At 41.0% G+C, this 24500-nt stretch overlaps 1 protein-coding gene across 4 annotated transcripts; it reads left to right on the top strand.

Annotated features, from left to right (window-relative positions):
• Positions 1-6722: 6722 nt before the first annotated feature.
• On the top strand, positions 6723-17478 carry LOC141774403 (high-affinity choline transporter 1-like). 4 transcript variants are annotated; one of them, XM_074647061.1, is made up of 8 exons: positions 6723-7160; positions 8652-8768; positions 10624-10779; positions 11644-11792; positions 11931-12074; positions 12306-12459; positions 16299-16516; positions 16661-17478. In XM_074647061.1, the coding sequence occupies exons 1-8, from the start codon at positions 6977-6979 to the stop codon at positions 17219-17221; spliced, it is 1683 nt and encodes a 560-aa protein (XP_074503162.1). In that variant the 5' UTR covers positions 6723-6976; the 3' UTR covers positions 17222-17478. The 4 variants fall into 4 exon arrangements, with proteins under 4 accessions (XP_074503162.1, XP_074503165.1, XP_074503164.1 ...); XM_074647064.1 differs by lacking the exon at positions 6723-7160 and adding an exon at positions 10189-10369 and having other exon boundaries at positions 8650-8768; XM_074647063.1 differs by lacking the exons at positions 6723-7160; positions 8652-8768 and adding exons at positions 9688-9810; positions 10189-10369.
• Positions 17479-24500: the final 7022 nt, after the last annotated feature.

The following is a 24500-nucleotide window of genomic DNA, read 5'->3' on the forward strand; positions in this document are numbered from 1 at the left end:
AAGTTATCTCATAGGTGGCAGAAGCACTATCCAGAATGTTTATTTGAATTTTATATACACGCCTTATTCAATTTTCATCAACTGGCAACCGGCATATGGATGCAAGAAGAAGAAGAAAATATAATACATAAGAAAGACAAGGAGGAGAACTTTCAGTTAGTGCTCAAGTGTCTACTGCTCCAAAAGTGACTCTGTTAAAAGGTCAGAAGCTGTACGGCATCACATGAGATCACATCGTTGTATCTGTGAAATGTAGTGACTATAGTACCCAAGGATAATTTTTGAAAACAGAGTCTATCTTCCTCCCCTCTGTAACTTTCCACTCACACCTTGGATAAAGATGGGAGAAGAAGAAGAGGCAGCGAGTAAAGGGAAGACAAGCAGGAAAGAGAGGATAAACCTTCCATTGTTATTATATTCGGTTTCTGTCACGCTAAATGTTGCCTCAAGGCCAGCAAAATGTGCTCTTTATTTTTGAAAGCCTGCTTTATTTTGTATAACTATCTTCTCAGTGGGGACAGAATCCATGTCATACCATACCGCAGCAAATACCTGCCTGGTTGAATGACCTAACACAGAATATCTATTTCAAAATGGTACAAATAAAGTAAAAAAGCTGCTAAATTAAAAGCTGTATCTTACTTGATAAGGACAGCATTGGGGATATTTGGCCATTATACAAGCAACACAGGTAAAGTTGCCCTATAAAGTCACAAATGGAAAGATCTGAAATAAACCTGAAAAAATGGAAGTATACATCTATAAAAGCTGATCTCTCAGTTTACTTTGAAAGAGTCAGCAGTCTGTGCCCTGAGGTCCAGTAGGAAGCTGTTACAGAGCTGAAGGCCAGACTGAAGGCTGCCTCACCCTATTTGTTCTAACAGATAAACAGATGAAGTAACAGTTTGTAATATCTATACTATTGATAATATAAAGTCTGAAGTCAATCACTTTACACGAAGGATGTGGGCAGTGAGGACTTAAGTCATCTCATAGGTGGCAGAAGCACTATCCAGAATGTTTATTTGATTGATTTTTACACGCCTTATTAATTTTTCATCAACTGGCAACCGGCATATGGATGCAAGAAGAAGAAAATATAATATAAAAGATATTTATATATAGAGGTGTTGAAGCCAATTCTCACCACCTGGCGTAGACACGACAGGAATACGATACGAATGTTAAATATGCTCAAAATGCACACTTAATATTTCTTAAGCTTGCCATGTAACTAAACCTGTTGCTATTTATATCACCAGAGGGTATGAACTGTATCTTTAAAGTGGAGGAGCTTTCTGTTTTATTGCTTGTTTGTCCTCATGAATGCCAACCCTCTTTTCTATAACATTCAGTCAGTCAGTCAGTCGGACATCAGCTAGTGGGACCAGTCAGCATCCATCATGGCTGTTAACATCCCAGGAGTGATAGCGATAGTGTTTTTCTACCTGCTGATCCTTGGGACTGGTATCTGGGCTTCTTTCAAGTCAAAAAGGGAATGGAAGAAAAGTGCAGCCACTGGAATGGATATGGCCCTGCTGGGAAACCGGAGCATTAACTTGGCGGTGGGGATCTTCACAATGACAGGTGAGGAGTATAACATTTTGTTTATGTTATCATTATTACTTGTTTCCCAAAAGTCTCTATGACAAACGGTTTGTGAGTTATGGAAGTTGCGGGGCTAATCTGTAAGGGGCAGGGCTATGAGACTATATTGGCATGTAAATGTCCTCAGGCCTGGACCCTTATCATGGCTGAGAACGTTGGAGCAGATTTGACAAAGAACGCTGACGTTACAACAACTTTCAGTTTTATGGCGAAAGGCGCGTGTTCGCTGCCACGCCACGGCAACAGTGTTGCAAAGTGGAGCAATGCATTAAAGGACTGCATTAAAAATTCTACATCATTAGGATTTGCGTTAATATCACAGCCAAAGCGTGCTGAGAACTGATCAGCCGTACCCTGAAAAATAGTACAGGAATGGAATATTATTTTAGGACACAAGGGGTCAGCTGGTGCAGATATTTAGCACAAACGATGTGATCGATATCTAGTCCCAGAGAAAAAAATAGGTCTAATGTATGACCACCCATGTGAGTGGTGCCGGAAACATGTTGCTTGAAATGACAAGATTCAGTAATATTAAGAAATTCAATGGCTACACAATTTGTGGCATCATCAATGTGCAGGTTCAAATAAATCACCAACTAATAACTCTTTATCCAGCGCGATAATAGAAGTCAGAAAGCCAGTGAACAGATAGAAACCAACGTGCTGGACCTGGAGGTCGATAAATTGAAACATAATAAAACGGCTTTAGCCGACCGACTTTAGTCAGTTGTAGTTCAAAAGTATTAAAAGGTTATGTGCTCACCAACTGGCAAGAAAACTGATTCTTCAAGTACAAGGCGAGACCGACACCGCGGCCTGACAGACGTGGAGTTCCAATAAATGAACAATCCACAGGGCACAGTTCATTTAAATGGATAAATTCCATATTCTGTTGCCAGGTTTCAGTCAGGAATAAGAAGTCCAGATTTTCCCTTGTAAACATTTAAAGTGTGAGTCTTATTCGCCACTGAGCGTGCTTTAATCAAATATATTTTAACTGAAGAAGCCGTGTGGTCATCAGCACACTATGGGTATGGGAGTGGAAGCTGAAATAGAGACTGGGGAATAGTAGTAGGAAATCCACCTACATACATACTGTATACACATATACTGCATTTATACACATACACATACATACACACATTTGGGTGGATACCATCCAGGCCAAAAAAGGCCTTTCCGGAAGAGATTAGAATTGTCAATAAAAGCAATGTTTCGTGCTGCACAGGTTAATTCAAGCCACGTGTTGGAACTCAGCGTGCGGCTAAATTAACTCACTCCACGGTTGTGTTGGGGGATAGTTCGGCTCATGAAGACCCGTCTACCGTGGACCAGGAGGAAGTCGAGAAGATTACTAAAATCTTTCACCTTGTTTAAATATATATATATATATATATATATATATATATAAACTGGAAAAAGAATGTTCGGAAACTTGTGTTTGGTGGATTATTTCTCTGTTGTTACAATGCTAATGGTCATTGTATTTTACATGGTTGGAAAGCCTGTTTATTTACCTTCGCAATGATGTCCAACTTGTAAGGATCATGCATTTGTGGGATGAGCAGCACAGCTGATTATGTGGGTAGCGCCCAAGAAAAATTTGCCAAAATGCTCGGCCAATGGTAAACTGTGTATTCTCATAAGGCTACCAGGAAGCCTGCAATGACTGTCCTTCACCGTCAGGCCCTCTTTTTTGAGGACGGTGTTTATGTCCAGTACTCTCCAGTTAAGACCATCTCCATGCTGTCTGCCATCGCTGCCATCTTGTTGTTCTCCTACCTGGCTTCTGTGCTCTTCAACAAAGGCCTGCTTCCTGAGAAGTGGGATGTGTTCCAATTGAAAGCCCAGAACTCACCACAACCACTGACATCAAGAGATGGCGCCACAGAAGATAATAAGAATGAGGAATTGAACAGAAACAACTCTCAGACCGAGGCATCAGAGCCAATGATTAGCACTAGCTGTTAGTGTTTGTTCAGTAGTATTTTCTTGAAGCATACAGACTAGTAAATAGCTCAAAGTATATCCCTTTGGAGTTTCCGCATCCAGAACATAAATGTATCATGAAACATGGATACTGTGTTCTACAACCACTGACACCAACAGATGGAGCAAAATATGAGAATGTGAACTTTTTAAAAATGACTAAACAAGAGGCCTCAGAACCAGCAAGTAAGTGAACAGTCTAGAAATGTAGTCTTTCCTGATCCGTTACTGGAAGTGTTTGTTTCCTCCCTCTGAATAACTGGAATGGTTTTAGGGAGGGGGTTAAAATGTTTGTGTCAAGACTTACAGACTTATGCAAGTGGGAACATTTTCAGCTAAAAAAGACGGCCATGCATACCTTTACCATGTATCAGGTGTATGGGGATTCTGTCTTTGCAGATAATTAAGAGGCAAGAGGACCTGTAAGAATTCATAAATCAATGTGTTAGAGTGCACAACAACAACGAAATGTCCTGAGACCTTTTTTGCCTACATATATTAAAACCCCAGGTGCCATGTTTTATGGACATTTAATATAAATATATAATGTGCATGATGTTTATTATGTATTAAATTGTTTTACTACAACTTTGAATCATCTATCTATCTATCTATCTATCTATCTATCTATCTATCTATCTATCTATCTATCTATCTATCTATCTATCTATCTATCTATCTATATTACATTTTGTATTGTTTGGTGGTTTTTGATTTTGTCATATATATATATATATATATATATATATATATATATATACAGTTACAGTATATTACAGTATAGTCTGAACTCAATCAGGTTGCAGAAGCACTCACCTAAGCCCCAGAGTACTTTTCTGCCTTGTGTCTCTGTTGTTACGGAAATGTGCACGTTGTCCTAAACATACACGAGCTCAGGCTGGTAAAACATGTCACAATTTCAAAGGCCAGCCTTATGCTGGGATGTTACATCCATATTAAAATTGTATAAAAAAATACACTGTCTAATATTCTTTGTAATAAATGAAATATAATTAACATATATTCAAACAATGAGGCATAGTTATTTCAAAGGCCAGCCTTATTTCAGTTTAAGGTGCAGTGTGTTGCCTTTGCTTGACATTCAACACAACCTTTTCCCTCTAATTCTCCATCTGCCAGGCTCCAAAGAGAACCAATCGCATATTGAATAGTGAAGAGACCTATCCAGAATGTTTATATGAATGTTATATACATGACTCATTTGTTTCTTATACAACCCAAAAGCAACAACAACTTGCATATGGATGCAAGAAGAAGAAGAAAATATAATATAAAAGAAAACAAGGAGGAGAACTTTCAGTTCGTGCTCAAGTGTCTACTGCTCCAAAAGTGACTATGGTCAAAGGTCAGAAGCTGTACGGCATCACATGAGATCACATTGTTGTATCTGTGAAATGTAGTGACATATAGCACGAAGGATTTTCTTTTTTTAAAAGTCTATCATCCTCCCCTCTGTAACTTTCCACTCACACCTTAGACAGCCCACTGAAATGGGAGGAGATAAATGAAAGCAGGAAGGAGAAGAGAAACTTTCCATTGTGTTTTATATTCTGTTACTCTCATGCTAAATGTTACCTCAAGGTCTACTCTTCATTTTTGAAATCCTGCTTTATTTTGGATAACTATCTTCACAGTGGGGACAGAAACCATGTCACATCATATCACAGCAAATATCTGCATGGTTGAACAACCTAACAAAAAATGGTTCAAATAATGGCTCAAGGGGAAAAATGTTTCCAATCTGACGACTAACATTTACTATATTTACTCCTTAAATTAAAGTTGATATGAAACTTTCAATAAGTGGTGTGTTACAATTTCTCCCTGATTGAATTTCTTAAGTAGATTGACTGCAGACATGCCATTTATACCCATTTCATGCTTGGAACAAGTGAAACATTTCTTAATGTAGACCATTGAGCATACCTGCTACAGTTATTGGTGGATTCAGCACAGACATACCATTCCAGCAAACCCTGATTGGTGATACTGAGACAATCCCAGCCAACGCTGCCTACAAGAAATTGAATATGTTCATCATAGACCTTCATATTTGGTATTTCTGCTTAGTGTACTCATGTGTTTGTGGTACCGTATTTCCTCAATGCATCAATATATTCACATTCGGTTTCCTCACACATGTAAAGGTACCCCCTGCTCACCATCACACCAAATGTGGGCTCAATCAGAGCTTGCATTATGAAATTACATGAATTTAGGTGTATAATACCTTAAATCCTATAATACCTATAATACCTCTCTGGTCGCACTCAGCTCATCCAACTCAAAACTTTCAAATCCCAGCCATTTCCAGTCACTATTTATCTACTTCCTCTTGGCCATATCTTCTGTAAATTTAACATCAATTCTCATTGCTATGCCGATGACACCTAGCTCTACCTGTCAACCAAACCTACTTCCACCCTCTCGCCCACCTCCCTCTCTGATTGTCTTCAAGAAATCAAATCCTGGTTCTCCTGCAACTTAAAAATAGTGATAAAAGCAAGGTTATCCTCATTGGCACCAAATCCACCTTGACAAGACATGACAGTTCTTCAATTACCATCGATAACTGCTCAGTTTCTCCCTCCCCTTTAGGTTAAGAGTCTGGGTGTCATCCTCGACAGCACACTATCATTCCAAACTCCCATCAATAATGTCTCGGCCTGCGTATTTCCATCGTCTCAATACACATCTTTTTAAACTGGCATATTCACTTTGATCATTATTCATCTGGTCCCACGAATCCTCTGTACATAATGATTTTATACACTGTAAATTTGTTTTCATTCATTTTATTATTTATTGTTACATTGTCATCTATTTTTAACTCTGCCTTGTAAGGTGACCTTAAGTGTTTCGAAAAGGCGCCCATAAATAAAATGGCCTGTTTTTTTAGGCCTGGCTTTATTTTGCACTTCTTTTATTTATAGAGTGTGTCACAATATCTGTCAATTTAACAACTTTTGCAGTAAAATATTTTTATACAAGAATCCATTTCCTATGTAAGAGACCTAAGAGACTATGGAAAACTTTGTTGTGCTTTGTTCTACCTCCAGTAGAGGTATCTGAACAGCTTAAGCACGTATGTCTTCTCTCTAGCCTATGGGTAATACATTGACTATGGAAGTACCTCATAGTTGCATGCAGTGAAGTAGTTAGGTCTTGCTCAATATTCAAGATGTATCAATGAAATGCATCTTGAAACCACCTTTATCACCAGAGGGCATCACCTGTAACTAAAGAGGAGGAGCTTTCTTCTTCTGGTCTCCTCTGGAATGCCAACCCTCTTTTCTATAACATTCAGTCAGTCAGTCAGTCGGACATCAGCTAGTGGGACCAGTCAGCATCCATCATGGCTGTTAACATCCCAGGAGTGATAGCGATGGTGTTTTTCTACCTGCTGGTCCTTGGGACCGGTATCTGGGCTTCTTTCAAGTCCAAAAGGGAACAGAAGAAAAGTGCAGCCACTGGAATGGATATGGCCCTGCTGGGAAACCGGAGCATTAACTTGGTGGTGGGGATCTTCACAATGACAGGTGAAGAGTATAAAATTGAATCTAACTTTGTTACTTATTTTTTGTTGTTGTTATTATTATTATTATTATTATTATTTGTTTCCCAAAACATAGTTTGTCCTATGACAAACGGTGTGTGAGTTATGGAAATTGCGGGGCTAAACTGTAAGGGGCGAGGTTAATCCTAACCAGTTAAACTAAAACTCCCTGCTGGATGTGGACCGGTCTGACAGCATTTCAACTAAAACAGGAGCCCCACAATGCCGAGTTCTAACACCGCTGACTACAGGCAGAGTCAGGCGTCTTGTCAAATCCAAAGATTTTCAGACAACACTGCTCTAGTGGGTCTACTAAACCAAGACAGTGACCTGACCTACAAAAGAGAGGTTGAATCATTTGTCAGCTGGTGTGATAAAAACTTTTTAAAACTGAATGTTGGGAAGACCAAAGAGCTGATTATTGATTTAAGAAGGAAGAAGGAGTAGGTCTACCCAGTGGTAATCAAGGGTCAGCCGATTGAAATTGTCTAGTCCTATAGGTCCAGGTAGTGGTCCACCTGGACAGTAAATTAAACTGGAAAAAGAACACTGAGGTTGTATTCAAGAAGGCCCAGTTGAGAATCTTTTTTTGAGAAAACTTAGATCTTTTGATAGCAGCAAGACCCTTCTTCATGTTTTCTATCAAGGAATTTTAGCTAGTGTTCTTTTTATGCTCTGCTGGGTGGGCAGCATCACTGTGGATGATAAAAACAGGATCAATAAGTTGATCAGAAAGGCTGGCTCAGTGATTGGTCTTGCACAAGACTCACTGGAGGTCACTGTAGAAAAGAGAACAAGGGCCAAGCTGAAAACAGTTCTGTATTTTGAAGGCCATCCATTACATGGTCTTTTTAACGGACTCAGAAGTTCATTCAGTGAACGACTAGTGATGCCTCAGTGCTCTACTGAACTTGACAAAACTTTAAATCACCAACTACTGGGGGAATAGTAGTAGGAAACCCACCAGGCCACAGGGGGGAGCTAGTGTGGTTTGTAGGGGAGGGAGATGTTTGCGTGTGGTGACCAAAGATGACCTTGTGAGAGCATGAGTTGTGGGTTAGTCAGTGCGAAGGAGAGGACCAGATGGAGTCGAAAATATTGATAGTCAGAGTGCGTGAACCAAGGCCATTTGTGTGGATACCATCCGGGCAGAAAAAAGGCGTTTCTAGAAGGGATTAAAATTGTCAATAAAAGCAATGTTTCGTGCTGCACCGGTTAATTCAAGTCACGTGTTGGAACTCAGCATGCGGCTAAATTAACCCACTCCACGGTTGTGCGGGGGGATGGGTCCGGGTCTCCTAATTACAATTTTCTTGGAATCGTTAATTCGGACAACAGAATTTTCTAAACTGATAATATGATGAACCTAATGAAAGTTTGTCAATAATGATGGATTATAACCCCTTTTGTTCTCTGTCCAAATAGCTGCTGTTTGTCCACTAAATGACTTGCTGTGTGTTGATCCATCCTGTAGCTACGTGGGTCGGAGGAGCCTTCATTGTTGGCACAGCTGAGATGGTGTACACACCCTCTATGGGACTAACCTGGGCAATCGTGATGCTAATTGGATACAGCTCATCTTTTATTATGGGTAAGTATTGAGGTGACCAGAGTGTGGCCAGGGCTGGAGACATTTGAGTATTGGACATGGGGAAAACCAAATCAGAGAGAAAGAGAGCCAGGAAATTCCACCAAAAGAGACTTTATTCAGATGAGTTTCCCCTTTAACCTCATCAAGTGTTGTAGTTTGACGATGCACTTGATCAAGGCAGGGGATAAGGTATGGCTGGTAGCATGCAGGGCAAACAGAGACATGTTCTTCTCCTCCCCTCCTACTTAGGAGCCCTGATTGCATGCTGATTGGGCTCACCTGTGCGTAGTTCAGAGTCAACTAAGCACAGGTGAGCCTATGGCTGCTCTCAGAGCTCATTAAGATGTAGGCAGACATGATACAGTTTCAAACATTGCCGCCCCCAAAACTCCTTGCAGTTTTGAACCTATGTTCATGTCTATGATACATTGTCACTTTGAGCTCATCATTGTCGTACCCCATGTGAAGAAGTGAAGTGAAGTATCCCGCCGCCCCATCAGGAGCATATTTGGAGTGACGGGTTTAGGAGGATGACCAGATGGGTGGAGCCCCTCTGGGGAACGGGTTGGCAGATGACCAGATGGGCAGAACCTCTCCAGAGGTCAGCAACGGGAGCAGGACCTCCCCGGAGGTCAGCAACAGGAGCAGGACCTCTCTGGAAGTCGGCAACGGGTGCAGAACCTCTCCAGTGGTCAGAAACGGGAGCAGGAACTCTCCAGAGGTCGGAGATGGAAGTAGGACCTCTCCGGAGGTTGGAGACGCGAGCCATATCCCTCAGGATGAAGATAGTGACAGAGGTGGGACCGCCCTAGAGGACGACCACCGAGGTGGCGGCGGCACCCCTCTGGAGAATGACCACTGAGGCAGCAGGACCCCTCTGGACGAAGACCACTGAGGCAGCAGGACCCCTCTGGAGGATGACCACAGAAGGAGTAGGACCCCTCTGGAGGACGACCACGGTACAGAGGTGGCAGGACCCCTCTGGAGGACGACCACAGTGATGGGACCCCGCTGGAAGATGGCCATGCAGTCTTGAGGCCAGGTAGAGCAGCGCACAACTGAAGACCCGACTGTAGGTGGGTCCAGTGGTGAGCCGAACAGGAAGTTGGGCTTGATGCTGCTGCGGCCGAACATGACTGGGTAGCGGCGGAGGCGACTTTGGGTGGCTGGGCAGCGGCGGAGGCGTAGGCTGCAGGATAGCATGCTGATAGCTAGCATCCGTTGGTGCTGACTGGAAGCTAGTAGGCTGGGAAGAAGACTGGAGGCAAGCAGATGAGTTCTGCCTCTTCATATTTCCTTCCCACTGCCTAAGCTTCCCAGCTCCCGACAGTCTTGATGTTAAAGCCTTTTGGGCCCGGGTAGCCTCCCAAGCTTGGTCATCAAATGTCCTGTAATGGGTTTCAATTTCTTCTTCCTCCAGTTGCTGTTTCCAGATCTCCTCTAGTTCCATAAGTTTAAGCTGCTCCTCCAGTTTAACCCTTTGCATATGGCCCAAAGCTTCTCTAAGGGCCTGAATGGAGCCTCCGCTCTGCAAAGAGTAGGAGGAGGAGCAATGCCTAGAACTCCTCCCCTCTCGTCCGTCTCTTCCAGTCCGAGAGCGGGTAGGCTGCTCTCTGCCAATTTGAATGACAACTGAACAAAAACATTCTGGTGGCACACATTTGTAGTCTATCATGACTTTGTTTTACCGTTCTTGGTTAAGACTAACTTATAGAACATTCACTGAAGCTCACGGTGTAAATCTTACGATGCTGAAAAGAAATAAATGCAGCTTGTTTTTGTATGTGATATTTACACCTCCATGTTTTTTATTATTTTGGTTTCTAATTGTGATGTTGTCTGGCCTCTTTTAAAGCTGGCTTGGTGTTTGCAAAGCCAATGAGAGAAAGAAACTATGTGACAATGCTGGACCCTTTCCATGCCAAATATGGGAAAGTACTAACAGCTGGACTGTGCCTGGCTTCAGTTTCTCTTGATGTGCTCTGGGTGCCCGCAACACTAATTGGTTTAGGTAAGGTATATACATATGCACTTTACTTACATATATACATTTGTAACTGTGTGTTTACAATTCTTTTATCTGTTAAGTGAAAATTTAAAGTGAAAATGTATACGTGGATGTAAATTCCTACCTACGCTGTGAGTGGCGGCTGGTGACTCCAAAAATTTGAGGTTGGAAAACCAACCCACAGTGTCATGTTATTTATTTAGTTATTCCTCTTATTTTGCATTTGCACCTCCATTTTATTTAAGTGTTATATGAATTAATATTGTTATTATTATGACCGCAGTAGTTAGCTACTTATCTCTACTTTCTTGTGCAAAACGAAAAATTAAGCAGTAAAATAATGGCTTACAAAATTTCTTAAAAACAATCATTCAGTCTCAGGATGGGAATGCACCTTGTGTGCATAATGTGTCACTAGAAGCCTGTCTCCTAGAGCAGCCCATTGCCCACATCGAGATCCAGAGCCGCACGGGCATCGGGCCGCCATATGTCAACCGTAGCTCTACTGTGGGTGCAGCCCGGATAGCTGATGGCAAGACCCGAACAGCAAGCCCCGAGCGTAGCTCTCTACATCCACTCACAGCTCAATAAAACGGCAAAAATTAAAAGTCGTTGTTTTGTTATGTATTTAAAAGTAGTTCACAATTTGCTCGTAATAATTTATTTTCTAAAATGCTTCTTTACCGTCAGTTCATCACATACAATACAGTGGTAGAGATTGAAGATGACATTTGGAAAACATCATTGGACCAATGCACTGTCAATATTGTATTCTTCTGGTTGCTGATTGGTAACAACCCAAGGGCGTCAATTTATGTGTTTTGGCCAATCACAGAGTAGCTGTCACTGATACAATGTGTTTGACAGGAGGAACCATGAGTGTGGTCCTGGATTTGTCCTTCTCTGTGTGCATGTGGATCTCTGCTGCCGTCGCCATTACCTACACACTGCTGGGAGGTCTCTACTCCGTGGCCTACACAGATGTTATACAGCTTGTCCTCATATTCATCAGCTTGGTGAGTTGGCTATACTTTTAGTTGTTATAGTGTCAGGCTTTTTGTTTTAAGAAAACAATCACTAGGCATTAAAAACTCCACAGGATGTCTTAAAACGTTTTATGTGTTCATCATTTCCATTTTTATTTGTCTCTGCAGTGGCTCTGTGTTCCTTTTGTTCTGATGAACCCTTCCTGCTTGGACATTAGCCAGACACTGATGAACAACACCTTACACGCTCCCTGGATTGGTACACCGGGGCTGAAAACCACCTGGATAATGATTGATGATTTCTTATTCTTTGTAAGAAAACCACAATATGGCCAATATCAAAAGCAATTCACTCCAGTCTTAATAGATTTCATCAGAATAATGATAAATAAAAAATATTTAAATAGTTGACCTTTTTTCATTTTAACTAAAGAATCAGACAGGTTGTAGACAGAGGCTATTACCTGAAACGGTATAAGTCTGTGAATGTCATGGTTACCACATGAGTGATTAAATTAACCAACTAACTGTTTCACTTTTAAGGCATTGGGGAGTCTGGGATATCAGTCCGTCCACCAGAGGACCTTATCAGCTTCTTCCTCAGCCACAGCCAAGTTCAGTTGCTTGGTCGCTGCTTTCGTCATTCCTACATTTGGATTACCTCCTATACTGCTTGGGGCAGCCACTGCATCCACTGGTATTAACAGTTTCTACATACTGGGGTAAACTGTGAAAATGAATACCCTAATGCATCTGTGTTCATAAAAGAACAAGACCTGCAAATAATAGAAGAGTTTGTAACAGAAACTAAGAAACACCCAGTTACTTACTTAGCGTAACTTGCCCAGCAGGTCTCAGGCACAGATCAAGGTGGCATTGTTTTATGGCAGATACTAATAGCAGCCAGAGGCCTGTACTACGAAGCAGGATTTGCGGTTATCGAGGTAACTTCAGGGTTAACCCTGGGTTTTCGGTACTACGAAGCTGGTTCACTTCTTACCGGAGTAGATCTCCATGGTAACTTATGCTGAACGGCTAACCTGCTCCGGAGCAGGTTATGTTCCAGATAAGAGATCAACTCGTATGAAAGCACCTCCTACTGACCAATCAGAGCTCAGTGCGGTGATTGTATGATATATCACACACATATGAAGAAGTTTAAGTCATATTTCAGGCTAAAAACAACACAGTTTAAACTGACAAATGCAAGAAGGATAGTTGGATTTATGTTGTGGGTGTTTACCGCTTTGAATTATATTTTTATATTTATTTATTTTTTCTTCCTCTTGAGTCCGTTTCACACCGCCACATAGGGGGAAAGCAGGTGAAAGGATTTTTAAATACTCATAGACGCCATGCAGGATTAAAATAGGTGTAATCCATTCCTCTATTACACTCTTTAAAGCTATTTATATCTAGACGACTATATCTGACTTTTGAGTGTTTCGTTTAATGAATAAGTCTGTTCATTTACGCATTCACACATCGGGAGTTTTTCTTTCACCAGCTGTCCTTCCTGCATTTTGCAGCTTCAACTGTGTTACTTTTAGTCTGGATAAAGTGTTTAACTTCTTCGTATTTTTCTAATATAGTTTGCTCTTCCTTTGTTAAATGTGCCTGTCAGTCAGTAGTCTTGTTCATGTCTGTGATTGGTCAGATGCTGCAAACACCGCCTCGTTCATGTGAACGCGCTCACAGCCAGACTGAGAAACCCTGGGTTGATTTACCGAGTTGACAACCAGCTTCGTAGTACAGTTTAGTGAGATCTCGTTTGTTAGGTTAAGTGAAGCCAGATAACGAGAACATACCCTGGGTATGTTGAACTCGCTTCGTAGTACAGGCCTCAGGTGTCAGCAGCCAACAATATTATGCACCCGGGAAAATAATAAAGTCAAGTAAGCGTGAAAATATGCTTCTCATGGGACTCAAAGCTAGGAATCTTGTGTGAAAGTGATAAATCGGAATCATACCACCATAACCTACTCCCAGCACATACTTTGTTGCTCTTTATATTACTACTAATAATAATGATAATACATTTTATTATGTGGCGCCTTTCAAAACACCCAAGGATACATTGACATATGACTCAAACAGATAAAAACAGCCAGACACGACAGAGACACCAGCAGAGCAAACATAACAGGAGACATTTAGGCAGATATGTATGATGGACTGATGGACACTACAACGAATAGGCCAATTTGAACAGGTAAGTTTGGAGTTGAGATTTGAATGTTGTAATAGTTGTGAGACTGTCGGATGTGTGGAGGGAGGGAGTTCCAGAGCCTTGGAGCAGTGCAGCTGAAAGCCCTAGCACCCATGGTGCTAAGGCGTGAGATGGGGGTGGTCAGAAGACCAGCTGAGGATGAGCACAGGGAACAGGAGGGGGTATACTGGTGAAGGAGGTCAGTGAGATAGGTGGGGGCAAGGTTGTGGAGGGCTTTGTAGGTAAGCAGAAGGTTTTTATAGTCAATCCGGGTTCTGAATGATTTGTAGTCTTTTGAGCAATTTGGTGGGAAGGCAAGAGAGAACAGTGTTGCAGTAGTCAATCTGGGATGAGACAAATGCATGGACCAAGACTTCTGTGCTGGAATGAGACAGGATTGGGCGGAGTCTGGAGATGTTGCTTAGATGGAAGAAAGCAGTCCTGGTGACATTTTTTATGTGAGGTGCAAAGGAGAGGGTGCTGTCTAGAGTGACACCAATGCTTTTGACTTGGTTGGAGAATGGAATGGAGAAGCCATCGATGATGAGGTTTTGGGCACTGGTGTTTTGTGCTTTGGAGAGGATGTTTTTAGACCCGATGAGCAGGGCCTCTGTTTTACTGCCATTGAGCTTCAAAAAGGTCCTGCTCATCCAGCTCCTGATGTCCTGTAGGCAGGTGGCGAGGGAGGTGGGTGGCAGGGCAGTGGTGGGTTTTGTTGAAATGTAGACCTGTGTGTCGTCGGCATAACAGTGAAAGTGGACACCGTGGTGACAGAGGATAGTGCCAAGGGGAAGGAGGTAGATGATGAATAGCAGTGGACCAAATGCGGACCCCTCGGGGACACCCCGTGAAACAGCAGAACACCTTAAGCTGTAGTTGCTCAGTTGTACAAATTGTTGTCTGTCAGTGCGATATGAGGAAAACCATGAGAGTGCAACACCAGTGATTCCAATATCAGCCAGGCGCTCGATGAGTAGTGGGTGGGAGATGGTGTCAAAGGCAGCAGTGAGATCGAGGAGGATAAGGATGGTGAGCAATCCAGAGTCAGCTGCACGGAGGAGGTCGTTGGTGGTTTTGACCAGGGCTGTTTCATTACTGTGTGGAAACCAGATTGGAAAGGTTCATGGAGGTTGTTTGAGTCAAGCTGGGACTGAAGTTGAGCAGCAACCACTCTCTCAAGAGTTTTTGAAATGAAGTAGAGGTTTGAGATGGGCCTGAAATGGTTCTTTTCAGCTGGGTCAGCACCGGGTTGTTTGAGAGTAGGTGTGATTGCAGCGGTGTTGAGGGTGGGGGTACAATCCCAGTGGTGAGGGAGGAGTTAATTATTCTTGTGATCATGGGGGAGATGGAGGGCAGACAGGCTTTGACGAGGATAGTGGGGATGGGATCTAGCTGACAAGTAGTGGGTTTGACTTTAAGGATGAGCTCAGAGATGGTAAATTATATTGCTGGTTTGAAGTTGTAAAGGGTGCTGATGAGTGGTTGGCAGGAGGTAACCATCCATGGTGGGTCACATGGGGATGTGCAAGATGAGGCCAGCTATAGGTGGATGGTGTTGATTTTGGTGTCAAAGCATTGCGGAAAGGCAGTACAGTTATCAATGGACATATTTGGGGGGAGGGTTCTAGGAGGCTGAAGTAGGTGGCTGACTGTTGAGAAGAGGGTTCTGGTGTTACCTTTACCAGTACTGATGAGGTTGGAGTAGTAGGAGGATTTGGCAGTGGAGAGAGAGTTCTTGTAGAGGTTTAAGTGTTCTAGAGTTGGATGTGCACTGAGAGTCCAGTCTTTTTGCACAACCGGTCAAGTCGATTTTGAGACTAATTTAACTCCATATTCAGTAACGACATGTAGCCTACATTCAGTGGTGAAATAGTCCTTAATCCTGTTTTTATAATCTTTCATGCTTATAAAATAATCTAGTTTAAAGTGTCTATGTATGTCACGCCAAGCTGAGGGTGCCACAACTTTAAACCTACTTTCACCAAAGACAGTGCATGGTCAAGGAATGAAATACGTAATTTGTCCGCATGACTGAAGGTTGCAGCTACTGAGTTTTAAGAGTCAGTAGAGAACATAAATATCGAGGCAGAATTAGTATTTGGAAGAAAAAACAACTTTATCATACAAATTACAATGATGTGTGCAGAAACCCAAATCATACCATAGCATGGTAAACTGAATCTAACATTTTCAAAGAAGATGGACTTGCATGCATTCATAAAATATCATCATAAGGAATATAGCCTACAATAGGCTCCTCTCAGAATCACTAAAACAGATAATGAGACTATTATTCAATCTTTCCTTCTCTTGTGTCCATGCCTCAGACTGGAACCAAACTTCCTATGGTTCTCCTTCTCCATATGAACGTGGTGAATCAGCTCTAGCTCTGCCCATCGCCCTGCAGCACCTCACCCCGTCCTTCATCTCCATTATCGGTACTGGATGTGTAGCTGCCGCCGTGATGTCATCGGCTGACTCTGCTATGCTCTCTGCAGCTTCTGTCTTCACCTCCAACATCTACAAGAACATCCTGAGGCCTCAGGTAAAAAACTGCATGTCTTCAATTTGGTAAAAGGAAAGCTGGCTAAAATACTGTTTGCTGTTGTGAAGGTGGGAGAGAGAAAGCAGAGCAGTTTTAATCATTTGCTGTTTCCCTGTTCTTCGTCCTCTTTATTTTCCACTTCAGGCATCAGACAGAGAGATTCAGTGGGTGATCCGTGCTTCTGTGTTGGTAGTGGGCTTGGTCGGTACATCACTCACCAACCTGAAAAACAGCATCTTACTGTTGTGGTTCATTGGTGCTGAAGTGGCCTACATCACAATGTTCCCTCAACTCGTCTGCGTCCTCTTCTTCAACATCTCCAACGGTTATGGAGCTGTTATGGGCTTCCTGGTGGGATTGATGTTAAGACTGCTCAGTGGACACCCATCACTAGGATTAGCACCAGTCATACACTTCCCAGGATGCACTCTTGAGGACGGTGTTTATGTCCAGTACTCTCCAGTTAAGACCATCTCCATGCTGTCTGCCCTCGCTGCCATCTTGTTGTTCTCCTACCTGGCTTCTGTGATCTTCAACAAAGGCCTGCTTCCTGAGAAGTGGGATGTGTTCAAAGTGAAAGCCCAGAACTCACCACAACCAATGACACCAACAGATGGCGCCACAGAAGATAATAAGAATGAGGAATTGAACAGAAACAACTCTCAGACCGAGGCATCAGAGCCAATGATTAGCACTAGCTGTTAGTGTTAGTGTTTGTTCAGTAGTTTTTTTTTTAAATCATACAGACTAGTAAATAGCTCAAAGTATATCACTCTGGAGTTTTCTGCATCCAAAACATAAATATATCATGAAAAATGGATACTGTGTTCTACAACCACTGACACCAACAGATGGTGCAACATATGAGAATGCAAACTTTTAAAAAATTACTAAACAAGAGGCCTCAGATCCAGCGAGGAAGTGAACAGTAGTCTTACCTGATCTGTTATTGTAGGTGTTTGTTTCCTCCCTAGGGGGGTAAAATGTCTGTCCAGAGACCTTTTTGACTGCACTGTATTTTGTATCACCTTGTACCAACAATTAATATGAGCTGTGATACATGATAGTTGCATTGAGTGATATATTAACTGTGCATGAAAATTGGCACCTGGGTTTTTAATATAAGTGTATAATCTGCATGGTTTTTATTATGTATTACATTGTTTTACTGCAGCTTTGAATCATTAAGTTTAGCCACTGGGATGTTACCTTTTCCATAATGAAATTGACTAAAAATACACTGTCTAATATTCTTTGTAATAAATGGGATATAATTCAAACAATGAGGCAAAATTATTTCTAGATTGAAGGCATGTTGCTACCCACAAAATCCAAAAGAGGAAGCCCTACGGTATACAGTCAAGATGTTTTTAATATATATATATTTGCCATGATATACACCTAAAAATCACCCATTGATTCCAGATCAATGACATGTTGCTATTTAGCTCCTGTTAAACCATTTGTGTGGTTACTACTTCATCATAACTATCATTTGCAATTAATATTACGTAATTGGACACAATGGTATTGATTAACGCCTCCTACAGATATTGTGATTTTGTGGATAGTGGGACTTGTTAGATAGGGTTTTTAACATCCCTTTTTATTATCAGTCTAAAAATGAATCCCAGCAATTATTCCATAACCTCATCATATTACTACAATCCTGGAAAGAAATATTATGGAACCGCACAAACCCAAACTTGCGGTCCCATAGCTCCATGTCATATCACAGCAAATACCTGCCTGGTTGAACAACCTCACACAGAATATATATTTCAAAATGGTAGAAATAAAGTAAAAAAGTCTTTCTTGCTAAATACAGAGCTGTATCTTGCTTGATAAGGACGACATTGGGGATATTTGGTCATTATACAAGCAACACAGGTAAAGGTGCCCTATAAAAAAAAAGAAAAGATCTGAAATAAACCTGAAAAAACTGGAAGTATTCATCTGTAAAAGCTGATCTCTCAGTTTACTTTGAAGGGGTCATTAGTCTGTGCCCTGAGGTCCAGTAGGAAGCTGTTACTGAGCTGAAGGCCAGACTGAAGGCTGCCTCACCCTATTTATTCTAACAGATAAACAGATGAAGTAACAGTTTGTAATATCTATACTATTTATAATATAAAGTCTGAAGTCAATCACTTTACAAGAAGGATGTGGGAAGTGAGGACGTAAGTTATCTCATAGGTGGCAGAAGCACTATCCAGAATGTTTATTTGAATTTTATATACACGCCTTATTCAATTTTCATCAACTGGCAACCGGCATATGGATGCAAGAAGAAGAAGAAAATATAATACATAAGAAAGACAAGGAGGAGAACTTTCAGTTAGTGCTCAAGTGTCTACTGCTCCAAAAGTGACTCTGTTAAAAGGTCAGAAGCTGTACGGCATCACATGAGATCACATCGTTGTATCTGTGAAATGTAGTGACTATAGTACCCAAGGATAATTTTTGAAAACAGAGTCTATCTTCCTCCCCTCTGTAACTTTCCACTCACACCTTGGATAAAGATGGGAGAAGAAGAAGAGGCAGCGAGTAAAGGGAAGACAAGCAGGAAAGAGAGGATAAACCTTCCATTGTTATTATATTCGGTTTCTGTCACGCTAAATGTTGCCTCAAGGCCAGCAAAATGTGCTCTTTATTTTTGAAATCCTGCTTTATTTTGTATAACTATCTTCTCAGTGGGGACAGAATCCATGTCATACCATACCGCAGCAAATACCTGCCTGGTTGAATGACCTAACACAGAATATCTATTTCAAAATGGTACAAATAAAGTAAAAAAGCTGCTAAATTAAAAGCTGTATCTTACTTGATAAGGACAGCATTGGGGATATTTGGTCATTATACAAGCAACACAGGTAAAGTTGCCCTATAAAGTCACAAATGGAAAGATCTGAAATAAACCTGAAAAAATGGAAGTATACATCTATAAAAGCTGATCTCTCAGTTTACTTTGAAAGAGTCAGCAGTCTGTGCCCTGAGGTCCAGTAGGAAGCTGTTACAGAGCTGAAGGCCAGACTGAAGGCTGCCTCACCCTATTTGTTCTAACAGATAAACAGATGAAGTAACAGTTTGTAATATCTATACTATTGATAATATAAAGTCTGAAGTCAATCACTTTACACGAAGGATGTGGGCAGTGAGGACTTAAGTCATCTCATAGGTGGCAGAAGCACTATCCAGAATGTTTATTTGATTGATTTTTACACGCCTTATTAATTTTTCATCAACTGGCAACCGGCATATGGATGCAAGAAGAAGAAAATATAATATAAAAGATATTTATATATAGAGGTGTTGAAGCCAATTCTCACCACCTGGCGTAGACACGACAGGAATACGATACGAATGTTAAATATGCTCAAAATGCACACTTAATATTTCTTAAGCTTGCCATGTAACTAAACCTGTTGCTATTTATATCACCAGAGGGTATGAACTGTATCTTTAAAGTGGAGGAGCTTTCTGTTTTATTGCTTGTTTGTCCTCATGAATGCCAACCCTCTTTTCTATAACATTCAGTCAGTCAGTCAGTCGGACATCAGCTAGTGGGACCAGTCAGCATCCATCATGGCTGTTAACATCCCAGGAGTGATAGCGATAGTGTTTTTCTACCTGCTGATCCTTGGGACTGGTATCTGGGCTTCTTTCAAGTCAAAAAGGGAATGGAAGAAAAGTGCAGCCACTGGAATGGATATGGCCCTGCTGGGAAACCGGAGCATTAACTTGGCGGTGGGGATCTTCACAATGACAGGTGAGGAGTATAACATTTTGTTTATGTTATCATTATTACTTGTTTCCCAAAAGTCTCTATGACAAACGGTTTGTGAGTTATGGAAGTTGCGGGGCTAATCTGTAAGGGGCAGGGCTATGAGACTATATTGGCATGTAAATGTCCTCAGGCCTGGACCCTTATCATGGCTGAGAACGTTGGAGCAGATTTGACAAAGAACGCTGACGTTACAACAACTTTCAGTTTTATGGCGAAAGGCGCGTGTTCGCTGCCACGCCACGGCAACAGTGTTGCAAAGTGGAGCAATGCATTAAAGGACTGCATTAAAAATTCTACATCATTAGGATTTGCGTTAATATCACAGCCAAAGCGTGCTGAGAACTGATCAGCCGTACCCTGAAAAATAGTACAGGAATGGAATATTATTTTAGGACACAAGGGGTCAGCTGGTGCAGATATTTAGCACAAACGATGTGATCGATATCTAGTCCCAGAGAAAAAAATAGGTCTAATGTATGACCACCCATGTGAGTGGTGCCGGAAACATGTTGCTTGAAATGACAAGATTCAGTAATATTAAGAAATTCAATGGCTACACAATTTGTGGCATCATCAATGTGCAGGTTCAAATAAATCACCAACTAATAACTCTTTATCCAGCGCGATAATAGAAGTCAGAAAGCCAGTGAACAGATAGAAACCAACGTGCTGGACCTGGAGGTCGATAAATTGAAACATAATAAAATGGCTTTAGCCGACCGACTTTAGTCAGTTGTAGTTCAAAAGTATTAAAAGGTTATGTGCTCACCAACTGGCAAGAAAACTGATTCTTCAAGTACAAGGCGAGACCGACACCGCGGCCTGACAGACGTGGAGTTCCAATAAATGAACAATCCACAGGGCACAGTTCATTTAAATGGATAAATTCCATATTCTGTTGCCAGGTTTCAGTCAGGAATAAGAAGTCCAGATTTTCCCTTGTAAACATTTAAAGTGTGAGTCTTATTCGCCACTGAGTGTGCTTTAATCAAATATATTTTAACTGAAGAAGCCGTGTGGTCATCAGCACACTATGGGTATGGGAGTGGAAGCTGAAATAGAGACTGGGGAATAGTAGTAGGAAATCCACCTACATACATACTGTATACACATATACTGCATTTATACACATACACATACATACACACATTTGGGTGGATACCATCCAGGCCAAAAAAGGCCTTTCCGGAAGAGATTAGAATTGTCAATAAAAGCAATGTTTCGTGCTGCACAGGTTAATTCAAGCCACGTGTTGGAACTCAGCGTGCGGCTAAATTAACTCACTCCACGGTTGTGTTGGGGGATAGTTCGGCTCATGAAGACCCGTCTACCGTGGACCAGGAGGAAGTCGAGAAGATTACTAAAATCTTTCACCTTGTTTAAATATATATATATATATATATATATATATATAAACTGGAAAAAGAATGTTCGGAAACTTGTGTTTGGTGGATTATTTCTCTGTTGTTACAATGCTAATGGTCATTGTATTTTACATGGTTGGAAAGCCTGTTTATTTACCTTCGCAATGATGTCCAACTTGTAAGGATCATGCATTTGTGGGATGAGCAGCACAGCTGATTATGTGGGTAGCGCCCAAGAAAAATTTGCCAAAATGCTCGGCCAATGGTAAACTGTGTATTCTCATAAGGCTACCAGGAAGCCTGCAATGACTGTCCTTCACCGTCAGGCCCTCTTTTTTGAGGACGGTGTTTATGTCCAGTACTCTCCAGTTAAGACCATCTCCATGCTGTCTGCCATCGCTGCCATCTTGTTGTTCTCCTACCTGGCTTCTGTGCTCTTCAACAAAGGCCTGCTTCCTGAGAAGTGGGATGTGTTCCAATTGAAAGCCCAGAACTCACCACAACCACTGACATCAAGAGATGGCGCCACAGAAGATAATAAGAATGAGGAATTGAACAGAAACAACTCTCAGACCGAGGCATCAGAGCCAATGATTAGCACTAGCTGTTAGTGTTTGTTCAGTAGTATTTTCTTGAAGCATACAGACTAGTAAATAGCTCAAAGTATATCCCTTTGGAGTTTCCGCATCCAGAACATAAATGTATCATGAAACATGGATACTGTGTTCTACAACCACTGACACCAACAGATGGAGTAAAATATGAGAATGTGAACTTTTTAAAAATGACTAAACAAGAGGCCTCAGAACCAGCGAGTAAGTGAACAGTCTAGAAATGTAGTCTTTCCTGATCCGTTACTGGAAGTGTTTGTTTCCTCCCTCTGAATAACTGGAATGGTTTTAGGGAGGGGGTTAAAATGTTTGTGTCAAGACTTACAGACTTATGCAAGTGGGAACATTTTCAGCTAAAAAAGACGGCCATGCATACCTTTACCATGTATCAGGTGTATGGGGATTCTGTCTTTGCAGATAATTAAGAGGCAAGAGGACCTGTAAGAATTCATAAATCAATGTGTTAGAGTGCACAACAACAACGAAATGTCCTGAGACCTTTTTTGCCTACATATATTAAAACCCCAGGTGCCATGTTTTATGGACATTTAATATAAATATATAATGTGCATGATGTTTATTATGTATTAAATTGTTTTACTACAACTTTGAATCATCTATCTATCTATCTATCTATCTATCTATCTATCTATCTATCTATCTATCTATCTATCTATCTATCTATCTATCTATCTATATTACATTTTGTATTGTTTGGTGGTTTTTGATTTTGTCATATATATATATATATATATATATATATATATATATATATATATATATACAGTTACAGTATATTACAGTATAGTCTGAACTCAATCAGGTTGCAGAAGCACTCACCTAAGCCCCAGAGTACTTTTCTGCCTTGTGTCTCTGTTGTTACGGAAATGTGCACGTTGTCCTAAACATACACGAGCTCAGGCTGGTAAAACATGTCACAATTTCAAAGGCCAGCCTTATGCTGGGATGTTACATCCATATTAAAATTGTATAAAAAAATACACTGTCTAATATTCTTTGTAATAAATGAAATATAATTAACATATATTCAAACAATGAGGCATAGTTATTTCAAAGGCCAGCCTTATTTCAGTTTAAGGTGCAGTGTGTTGCCTTTGCTTGACATTCAACACAACCTTTTCCCTCTAATTCTCCATCTGCCAGGCTCCAAAGAGAACCAATCGCATATTGAATAGTGAAGAGACCTATCCAGAATGTTTATTTGAATGTTATATACATGACTCATTTGTTTTTTATACAACCCAAAAGCAACAACAACTTGCATATGGATGCAAGAAGAAGAAGAAAATATAATATAAAAGAAAACAAGGAGGAGAACTTTCAGTTCGTGCTCAAGTGTCTACTGCTCCAAAAGTGACTATGGTCAAAGGTCAGAAGCTGTACGGCATCACATGAGATCACATTGTTGTATCTGTGAAATGTAGTGACATATAGCACGAAGGATTTTCTTTTTTTAAAAGTCTATCATCCTCCCCTCTGTAACTTTCCACTCACACCTTAGACAGCCCACTGAAATGGGAGGAGATAAATGAAAGCAGGAAGGAGAAGAGAAACTTTCCATTGTGTTTTATATTCTGTTACTCTCATGCTAAATGTTACCTCAAGGTCTACTCTTCATTTTTGAAATCCTGCTTTATTTTGGATAACTATCTTCACAGTGGGGACAGAAACCATGTCACATCATATCACAGCAAATATCTGCATGGTTGAACAACCTAACAAAAAATGGTTCAAATAATGGCTCAAGGGGAAAATCTTTTCCAATCTGACGACTAACATTTACTATATTTACTCCTTAAATTAAAGTTGATATGAAACTTTCAATAAGTGGTGTGTTACAATTTCTCCCTGATTGAATTTCTTAAGTAGATTGACTGCAGACATGCCATTTATACCCATTTCATGCTTGGAACAAGTGAAACATTTCTTAATGTAGACCATTGAGCATACCTGCTACAGTTATTGGTGGATTCAGCACAGACATACCATTCCAGCAAACCCTGATTGGTGATACTGAGACAATCCCAGCCAACGCTGCCTACAAGAAATTGAATATGTTCATCATAGACCTTCATATTTGGTATTTCTGCTTAGTGTACTCATGTGTTTGTGGTACCGTATTTCCTCAATGCATCAATATATTCACATTCGGTTTCCTCACACATGTAAAGGTACCCCCTGCTCACCATCACACCAAATGTGGG

The sequence above is a fragment of the Sebastes fasciatus genome, chromosome 9, assembly GCF_043250625.1.
Source record: "Sebastes fasciatus isolate fSebFas1 chromosome 9, fSebFas1.pri, whole genome shotgun sequence".
Lineage (NCBI taxonomy): Eukaryota > Metazoa > Chordata > Actinopteri > Perciformes > Sebastidae > Sebastes > Sebastes fasciatus.

What these genes read in the sequence shown, in the direction of transcription:
- LOC141774403 (XM_074647061.1), top strand. Translation starts at nt 6,977, where the DNA reads ATGGCTGTTAACATCCCAGGAGTGATAGCGATGGTGTTTTTCTACCTG. An exon ending in TCCTCATATTCATCAGCTTG is followed by an intron (nt 11,793 to 11,930) that starts GTGAGTTGGCTA and finishes TTGTCTCTGCAG; the next exon opens with TGGCTCTGTGTTCCTTTTGT. An exon ending in TTGATGATTTCTTATTCTTT is followed by an intron (nt 12,075 to 12,305) that starts GTAAGAAAACCA and finishes TTCACTTTTAAG; the next exon opens with GCATTGGGGAGTCTGGGATA.